This window comes from Cannabis sativa, chromosome 5 (genome assembly GCF_029168945.1).
Source record: "Cannabis sativa cultivar Pink pepper isolate KNU-18-1 chromosome 5, ASM2916894v1, whole genome shotgun sequence".
Lineage (NCBI taxonomy): Eukaryota > Viridiplantae > Streptophyta > Magnoliopsida > Rosales > Cannabaceae > Cannabis > Cannabis sativa.
Window position 1 is genome coordinate 50,006,144 of NC_083605.1, and position 10,071 is coordinate 50,016,214.

General features: G+C 28.6%; 1 protein-coding gene across 1 annotated transcript; it reads right to left on the minus strand.

The window, feature by feature from the left end:
- Positions 1–253: 253 nt before the first annotated feature.
- LOC115717168 (uncharacterized) lies at positions 254–2,622 on the minus strand. Its single transcript, XM_030646120.2, has 6 exons — positions 2,169–2,622; positions 1,862–1,979; positions 1,658–1,739; positions 1,516–1,567; positions 1,359–1,413; positions 254–1,259 (listed from the first exon to the last, which is right to left on the minus strand). The coding sequence occupies exons 1-6, from the start codon at positions 2,562–2,564 to the stop codon at positions 1,081–1,083; spliced, it is 882 nt and encodes a 293-aa protein (XP_030501980.1). The 5' UTR covers positions 2,565–2,622; the 3' UTR covers positions 254–1,080.
- Between the last annotated feature and the right edge of the window lie 7,449 nt (positions 2,623–10,071).

A 10,071-nucleotide genomic window follows, 5' to 3' on the forward strand; every position in this document is an offset into this window, starting at 1 on the left:
CAAATTCTTTTACTTAAAAAACCAACCAAACCGACCCTTACCAAACATGATAATTAATTTACTGATTTAGATATCAATCAATAATATTTGATACCAATTTTCTTTTTCTCACATTTCATATATGATATATCACACCGTCCAAATTACGAGATGTCCAAAGAATATTATGATTCGAGTGCCAGGTGGCATTTGCTCAAGATCCGTACTTGAAACTTCTAGATAGTTTTTTTTTTTTTCTGATGTCAACAGTCATCCTCTCTCTATTCCTTCCAAAATTCTCGTTCTCTGATTCTATCTCCATCTGGAAAGTTCACAAAACCCTCTCTTTCTTTTGGTACATTAAACAAAATAATATTTGATCTTGAAGAACAACTTTCTCAAAAGGTAATATTATATTGTATTCTTCTTAGTTTTGAGTTAATTTCTCACAAAATTTATTACAACTTTTTAGTTATGTAAATAATCATCCTTTGATTCGAACCCCATTTTTCTAATTTGATGTACTCTTCTGGGTTTGGAAGGAAAATCTAAAAAAGAAAAAAGTATGTAATATTTCTTTAATTTTCCATACATCTAAACATGACTTTCTACAGATAGATTGATTAATCATTTTGTTGGTTATTTTTCTCAGGATCACTAATATAGTTTTCTTACCATTGGTGAGCTTTCTTATTTTTAGGCCAAGTCATTCATGTTGGGATCAAAAGCATTCTCATTCGCACCTGCAAAGAACAAGATCAAACAACTGTACCCTTTGAAGGATTCTTGGGGTAGAGCCCTCTGATCTGTCTTTTTCTTTTTCTTTTCTAAAGAATGAAAGCTTTATTTTCAAAATTATATGATTACCAACAATTATGTATATGCATTTATTTATCGTAACAGGTACTTTGTCATCTACAGCGACGAAGAAACAAGGGAAAGATGTTACTTCTTCAGGAGGAACATTAAAAGAGAAGCCAGAAAATCCTATTGCCATTTTCAGTCGACCACCCCCACTCCCACCAGTTCTTGGACCCTTCATAGTACTGTCTTTAATGGAAACTTGGTCCACTCGTGATGGTAATGACGACTGAGTAACTACTACTTGAGGAAGTGCTTTAGAATTTGGAGAACAAATTGAAAAACGTAGCTTTGTAGTAAAGTAGCGAAGTTCCAAAGGTGTAAGTAGCTTTTCAGAACTGGGTTTATGAAGAGTCCCAACATAATGCTATAAACCTTTAGTAACCAATTTAGTATAACGTGTGGACTCTTTAGGAACCCTGCACATGTTTTAATAGTGAGAGATATGTTTTGTACCATTACGAGTTTATTTTATTAAAAGAAAAAGAAGAAAAAAAATAGTACTTAGTTATGCTTACATTCAGTTGCTCGTGGGAAATCATCAAATGTTTTTGTTACAATCTTTAACAAAGACTGGATTATTATTTATTACATGAAAACCAAATTAGTATGAGGAAAATATAGGTTCTGAGTTGGCCAAAACTAGTTTATGGTAAGTGTTATAGTGAAACTTACGAGTACATAACCTCCTGGTTTGAAGGGTGATTCAATTACAATTCGAGCTTTTCTGTATTGATGAGCAAAATATTAGTATTCATCGAGCACATAATAATAGTCCAAAAGCACTTGTATGGAGGTTGAAATTAATAATATGTACATTATTCTAAGTTTGTCTCCTTCTTGAGCACATTCGAAGAAGCTGCAGCCTCTGGTGAAGGGTATCTGTGACTTTTTCCATTCTATCAAGCCAAAGATGTAAGCCTTTATCAAGTTCACATAATTGAAAATAGTGTAATAATAGGAACTCTTCCAAGTTTACATGATAGCTATAAATAATGTAAATGATAACGGGAAAAAGTACCCATGTGCCATTTTGCAGCTGCTATGAGTTGATCATCTTCTTGACATACATGTTGAACATTGAACTTAACATTTTCTCCCATACTTGTGCTAAGCCGCTTGAAAAAGCGGAAAACCTCCTACAAAAGTTAACTTTAAGATTACATTTCGATAATTGAATTGCATTGATTTAAGATTAAGCTAAAAAAATTTCATCCAAATGTTATGTTTTTTGATGGGATTAAACTATCTCAATCTAGGGGATTAAAATTAGATTATGGGATGAGTTTTTTCATCCAACTTTGTTAAGAAGAAGAAAAAGTTTGTACCTCTTTGCCATCAATTGGACTGGGGAAAGAGCATTCCTCAATGTAACAGTCAGCTGAGATGTAATCCCCAAGTTTTCTCATGTTTTTCTCATTAATGCATACATAGAAATCCTTGATTAGGTCTGATGGAGAAGTAGAGGCAGGATCTGAGTTGTGATAGTTGTTAGTACTTCTATTGGAAGCCATAATAGGATAAAATTTGTTGTCTCCATTGATGAGAAGTTTGCTCAATTCTGCATTTTGAAGAAATTTAAGGTGCTCTCTTTTCAATCTGTCCTGATCAAAGCGACATGTCGTTTTGACAGCAAATGATTCAATGGCAGTCTTTGGAGTTGGTTTGCGGCCCCATGTATTCTGTGGGGCGACAATGCCTGAAAAATTTGCAGCAATGGCCATTAATTGATATGGAAGGAGTAGTTGAGAAAGAAAGTTATGATATTATATTATATTGTTTGATAGGTTTTGGTACTATTAGTATGAAAGAATCTGGGAAAGCAAAGAATACTAGCTAACATTTCTTGCGACACTGCATTAACCAAGGAATAATCTATAACGAAAAGCTTTGGTTTCTTTGTTTGGCTTTCAAATTTCTATTGCCTTGACCTGAAGTCAAAGAATCCCCAGCTATTCTTATTGACCTAATCAAGTTTGAGACAACCAATCAAATACTTTTCTCATTATGCAGAACAAGAACAAGAAATTAGTTATAATGAGAAATCATTATGCAAAACTAGAAATCATTGCATAATAATGTGGCTACTATATAATTCATCTACGTATATTTTGGTTAGAGAATATAGTAGCATTAAAATGGTTGCATATAATACAAATCATAATCTCATTAGGTACATTTCAAAATAATAATTATAATAATAATAATAATAATAATAAACATTATGTAAGGTGTGTTCTGTAATATTTTTTAATCAAATTTTATGTATTTTTTCATTAGAAAAGTAAAAATTATTTTAAAAAAATATGTTATATAAAACTGTTTTACTTTTTAATTTTAAAATAAAAATAAAAATTTTGAAAATAAAGATAAAAACTTTCAAATTTTTTTTATATTGTTTTTTTTTTCTTCTCTTAATTGTAGTCTATTTGTATTTTCCTTCATTAATATATTGAACTCGGCCTTGACCAACACTCCAACCCTAGACACAGACCCAAACCTCGACCAAGATCCAAACCTTGAACTTGGTGTCGCGTTTTATGCCCTAAATAAAACTCATTTCAATATAATCAGATTTACTTATTAATATAGATCAGAAATAACATTTAATGTAGCATGGTTCACATGATTTATTTCATGATTATATGTACAGAATGTATGAATTCATCTGAAACCCTTTTCACATACTTGATCCTGTTTATTGTGTTGTCAACATATTGGAAAGTAAACATGACTATGTGAATAAAGTTTCCTAGATTTATCAGACACAGGGTTTTACTGATATGATAATCTACAACAGAGTTTACTTGCATTTGGAGAAATGCTATGTTCTTTCCAGAGCATTGGTTAAAGTAAAGCTCAGGTTGGATGCATGGAGTATGCATCGGAAGGGACTGATATTGAACTTTGACTTAGATTTATTAAACTTACCGTAATATCTATTCAAGTCAATATCGCCTAGTTGGTCCTAGATCAAATGATCTTAATCATGTTGTGATTAGGCTCAATTTCAAGAGGCTATTCGTGTTCTTTGATTTGTTAGTTAAGCCTACTTTTGGGTCAGGGTGATACGTACATTTTGGGAACACGGTAGTGCAATTGAGTGGGAGCGCTAACATAAACATGGAATCTATAGCTTCTATCTGGCGAATAGTAAGTAAAGGATGATCTCCTTTGAGCTTGACCAAACGAAAATAAATGGTGAAGTACACATTTCACATAAGCTGAAATATCATTTATACGGGGTTAAGTGTTTTAAAAATAAATTACATTGTAGGGTGTAACGGTAATCTAATCCCTTTACACTGTAGATCATTCATATAGAGGATCATTGATCAAATTAGGATTATAACAATGGATAACTAATGATGTGTCTATATGGTGAACATATAGACCATTCTATATACTTAGAGTGCAATTCTAAGTTCTATGCGTGGACTCAACGAAGAATTAATAAGTCAGTGAATTTAGGTTATAAATTCTTGATCTGCTTATTGGAAGCTCGGTTATATAGACCCATGGTCCCCCCACTAGTTGAGATGATATTGCTTGTAAGACTCATGTAATTGGTTTTGATTAATCAATTATAATTCTCAATTTAGACTATGTCTATTTGTGAATTTTTCACTAAGTAAGGGCGAAATTGTAAAGAAAGAGTTTTGGGACATATTTGTTAATTATGATACTTTGTATGGTTCAATTAATAAATATGATAAATGACAATATTATTTAATAATTATTTATAGTTATTAAATAGTTAGAATTGGCATTTAAATGGTTGAATTTGAAAATTGGCGTTTTTGAGAAAATGAGATGCAGAAATGATAAAACTGCAAAATTGCAAAAAGTGAGGCCCAAATCCATACTGTATAGGGCCGGCCACTTTTATAGGGTTTTTCATCTGATATTTTCATTATTTTAATGCCAAATAATTCAAACCTAACCCTAGTGGAATGCTATAAATAGATAGTGAAGGCTTCAAGAAATTTACACTTAACTTTCACACTTTTCATTCAGAAAAACCTGAGCCTTCTCTCTCTATACGTAGCCGCCACCTTCTTCTCTTTCTTCCCTCTTCAATTTCGAAATTTCTTAGTGTTAGAGTAGGGCCCACACACAGCAAGTGATACCTCAATCATATTGAGGAAGATCGTGAAGAAAGACATTCAATAAGAAGGAGTTTCAGCACTAAAGAAGGAGAGAGAGAGATCCAGGTTCAGATCTTGATAATACTCTGCGACAGAAAGGATACAAGGGTTAGAGATCTGAATGGAAGGAGTCATATTATTGCGCTGCACCCAATGTAAAGTTTCTCATACTTTATATGTGTTTATTTCATAATCGTTTTAGAAGTTCATATTTAGGGTGTTAATCAACATACTTGTGAGTAGATCTAAGATCCTGGTAAAATAATTCCCAACAACTGGTATCAGAGCCATGGTAATTGATTTGCTTGCAAGAAATTTGGACTTAAAACGATTGTTTGATGTTTTGGATGGTATCATGTTGTATTGAGTATTATATGATGATTGATTGATGTTTGTGAATTTTCGTGAAAAATAATTGAATATCTGTTTCGGGAATTATTTTGATTGGATAGTATGGAAAAATTTAAGCAATTTACCTTTTTACAGAACTCAATTTTGATTTAATTTGAATTAGTTATGATTTTTTGAAGTTTCGAAAATATCGGGGTGGTGTCACTGCACCACGCGCGCGCGGGGAAATTATGCAGCCTCCCCTTGCGCCGTGTTTCCTCGCCCATGAAATCCTTAGAGCGCGCGCGGACAGCTTGTAATTTTTTTGTTTTTCTTCGATTTTTCATGCTTTTTCATGGATTTAACTTCCGATTTTTTGTGTAGTTTTGTATTTAGACATTTACTATTCCTATTTCAATTCTAATTATCATGATTAAATTAATTAATATTTTTTTTAATTTAATTCATGATATTAGTGTAATTTGAATTTGAAAATAGTAAATATCTATCTTTTTTGCTTAATTATCTATCTTATTTTTAAATTTGATTATATCTTATCTTATTTTTAAATTTAAGGTCAGATTTTAAATTTTAAATTAAATATTTTTTTTTTAAATAATTTGACCTTATTTACATTTAAAATAAGATAACTATAATCATGTAATTTTAAATAGAAGTAAGATATTTTGCTAACTTTTAAAATTTTGTTATTTTATTTATTTAAATTAAATCATAAATTCTGAAAAAAAATATTTATTTATCTTATTTATTTTTTATTGAATATTTAATTTATAAAATAACATCAAATTTTTAAAAGTAGTTAGCAAATTTTGAAATGATATTTAGGTTGGTTGAAACCTAATTTTTCAAAATTGAAGGTTTAATTTTAAATATTTTTTTAATTAATTTCGAGATCTATAATTTTTTAAATTTTTTTTCGAAAATTAAATATTTTATTATTTAATTTTTTTTTCGAAATTTAATTATTTAAAATTAAATAAATCCTACACCCAACTATCCAGCTAACCTTGTTGCAGGAGTATGTGTTTTAGCTTGTTTGTAAGTTTTTAAAACCTATTATTGCTTGATTACAAATAGCCATGGTTAACTTGTTGACAGATCCAATGATCTGATTTTAACTCATGGCTCCCTTGGTCAAGTAAATAATTTGTAACAGGTATATTTTCACAATCTTCTTTCATCTATATATGACCTAGCAACATGATAGGATCCATCCAAATTGTGTGCCTGTGTGAGCCTATATGTTTAATTTCGTTATAGATGCATATAGGTTGTTATTGCTAAATAAAATATCATAGTTTTTGATAGATTTTATTTAGGCCCATTTAGTTTTGGGCCTATTCAATTAATAACAGTTGTTCATTTTAAAGTTAAATTCCTCTCTTTTGGGCCTTGTGTGAGAGTTGGGAGCCATAGAAGTGGATACGACATACTGAACCCAGCACCCCCTCACATGAACCACCCCAATTGTGAAGGCCCATTTGCCTGATTTGAATAACTGTACTAAGTTAATTAAACTAGTTTAACCTAATAAAATTGATTAGCAACATAATTAATTTCATTTATTTTAAAATTAATTTAAGAAAATCATAGTTTAAAGAATTTTATTCTAAGCTAAACTATATGTATTTTCTTGTATTTAATTAAATATAGAATTATAACCATCTAGATTATTTCTGAAGCTTAATTTAAATTTTTCATTAAATATTCCTATTTAAGTTGATATTTAGTTATCTCTAACTAATCAACTTAAATCTGAATATCTTTTGGATTTAAAATTTCAAAATTAAGTTGAGGAATTTTAGGCATTGGTTATTAAGATTCTTTAGATATTTTTTAAGCTGATATTTTTTCAAATATCCACTTAAAATGGAATATTTTCAAATTAAGTGGTTACAACTTAATTTTTGATATTTAGTTAAATTTAAATTTGAAAAATATTTAAGTTCTAGATTTTTTCTAATACAACTTAAATTAGATATTTTTTCAAATTTTGAGGAAAAGATACTTAGTCAAATAAGATATTTTCTAGATAGTTATTTCTAGACTACTTATTATTTCTAATATTAAATAGGAAAATATTATACATTGTGAAATTAATTATTTAAATAATTAATTTTGGTACAATTTATTTTAAGTATATTTTTTCCTAGTATTAAACTAGAGATTAATAATTAAGCCTTCTCTACACTTAATTATTTATTTCTTGAATTTAATACATTTAATTAAATTGAAAATTAAATATCTAAGTTGATTTTCATCATGATACTTAAATATTTCTTTTTCATGACACTTAATTAAGTAGAAAATTATTTTTAGTTGAAATTTATTTTTTCAACTTAAATTTAAATAATTTTCAACATATATATTTTTTTCTTTATTTTATTAATCAATTTTGAAATTGCATTTCTTAAATGCATTAATTTCGAATTTTATTTGAAAAATAGATTAAAGTTGTAAATTATTTATTTTAATTTTGGACCAACTTAAATCAATAATTTTTTCATTTAGTGATTAATTTAAATAAATGAAGTAAAATATATTTAATTAGAAAATGAATTAATTAGTCCATGAAAATCTAGATAGATATTATCTGTCTTTTCTTGAAGTATTTTTCTAGTGTATTTAATTAAATAGAAAATTAATATTTAAGTTGATTTTCATCACGATACTTAAATATTTTAAATTTTTCTTATATATTTAATTAAATAGGAAAATTATATTGTAAATTAATTTTGGGCCAACATTAAATTAGAATAATTTTTCCAAGATTTATTTTTTATTTTATTTTAACAAGCAATTTCGAAAATTGTATTCTTAAATACTTTAATTTTTTCGAAATGCAATATATGTTTATAGAAAATTAAATTTGAGTTGTAAATTAATTTAAATTAATTTTGTAACAACTTAAATTGAATATTTTTCTAAATATTTATTGGAAATTATTACTAAGATGGAAATAATTCATGTTATTTTCATATCCATCTAAGTAAAATTTATAAATATTAAATTAAAATTTATATTTAGAATTTTTCATTCTAAATTGGAATTTTTAATTAAATAAATATATATATTTAAAATAAATATATTAAAATAAGTATCAAAGAAAATACAACTCTCTTTAAATAATGAGCTTTATTATTATTAGGCCATTCGATCTCCATTGTTGGTCTTACAATAGTTAAATGTTTTCAATATAGCCTCGAGAAGCTAGACTTCGTCCCCATATGGATGGTTATTCGTTGAACGCGTTTAACACCGTAAGATCTCATTTAATAAGTGTTTTGTAAGTTTTCGTCTCTATTAGACTCTCCCCTACGGTGACTACTTAGAGATAAACTTATAAAACATGAAACAATAGTGGAAGCTCATAAAATGAGAATAACCTTGACTCTCGCCTACCGGGACAACGTTGGATTCTTATTTTGATCGAGTAAAAGGTTGCTAGAATGGTTTGCATTTTATATGAGCTGACAACTCTATTCAATGAATGATACTTTGACTCTCGCCTACTGGGACACTGTATTAGTTTATTGGAAACCTTGGAAATTATTTAGGATTGTATGTTTTAGTATTTTCACTTGTCATTCCTACTTGCTATATGTTTAATAATTTTTGAATTGTGTATGAATTTATATTGAACCATGTTATTTGCTGTTATTAAATTGTAGTTTAATTTCGAATCTTCATTGTTGGTCTAACTCGGTTTGTTTATCTAATGAGATAAATCCCTAATGGATTTTCACCATTAGACATACATAATAGTGTTAGATCTCAAAAGATAAATATTGTATATGCAACATCTAGCTGTTCATCAATTGATGACACCTTAGACTAGTATTTTTACAATGTGAAACAAGAAGATTGTATAAATAAGATTACTTTGTCTTTCGCTAATCGAAGCATCGTTGGATTCTTATTTAAACAACGAAATTATCCTAATTCCTCTTAGCTTATTCATTTGGAATTAGCTCAATAACATATCATTGGATGAATGATCTATAAATCATTTCATGTCATTCTATATTTTCTCTTAAGAAATTAAATGACGCATATGATTATAATCCCGAAATTCTATTCCCAATTGATATAAATCCTCAATTTTAGAAATCTCCTACTTGTATCGGCAAATCTGACTTAGAGTTTAAATTAGTAGTGGTGGTCCAAGAAAGAATTACTCATTATATTTGGTATAAATTTAAGTCTTTGACTTTAATTTTAGATTCCAAACAGAAATTTTCTTATATTTCTAATTCCAGGATACAATACAGTTACACTTTCACAGGTGTTTAATAAATATTTTCTATCAATGGATTCAAACTGTATGGAATATGAGTTTAGTATTCTGTGACCAGGATCCAGTTGCAATATTCTAAGAACTCTTTGATGTAACTAAATCTAAGTCATCAAAAAGACACAACCACACATTTTTAATCTATGGCATTTGTATCTTGATCATAGTGGTATTGACAAGATCAATCTCTGCAAAGAGTTAATATGCCTATATCCACTGAAAGTAAGTTCATCTCATTCGCAGATGGATGCACATTCAGGGGTGGATATGAGTTTTTCGTTGTATTCTGAAAACGATCACTCTAGATTATACCTTAAGCAAAGAAATTTGAAATGTTTGAAAAATTTCTGAATTTCTAGCAATGGCGATAAACCATTAAGGTAAGTGGTTAAAGATCTTGCGAACTGATAGGGGTGGAGAAATAGTTAGTAGATATGC

Coding starts and splice junctions, on each gene's coding strand:
- LOC115717168 (XM_030646120.2), bottom strand. CDS start 2,564: ATGGCCATTGCTGCAAATTTTTCAGGCATTGTCGCCCCACAGAATACA. Junction 1,568..1,657: donor GGAGACAAACTTAGAATAAT/GTACATATTATT, acceptor TCATCAATACAG/AAAAGCTCGAATTGTAATTG. Junction 1,414..1,515: donor AACCAGGAGGTTATGTACTC/GTAAGTTTCACT, acceptor ATAATAATCCAG/TCTTTGTTAAAGATTGTAAC.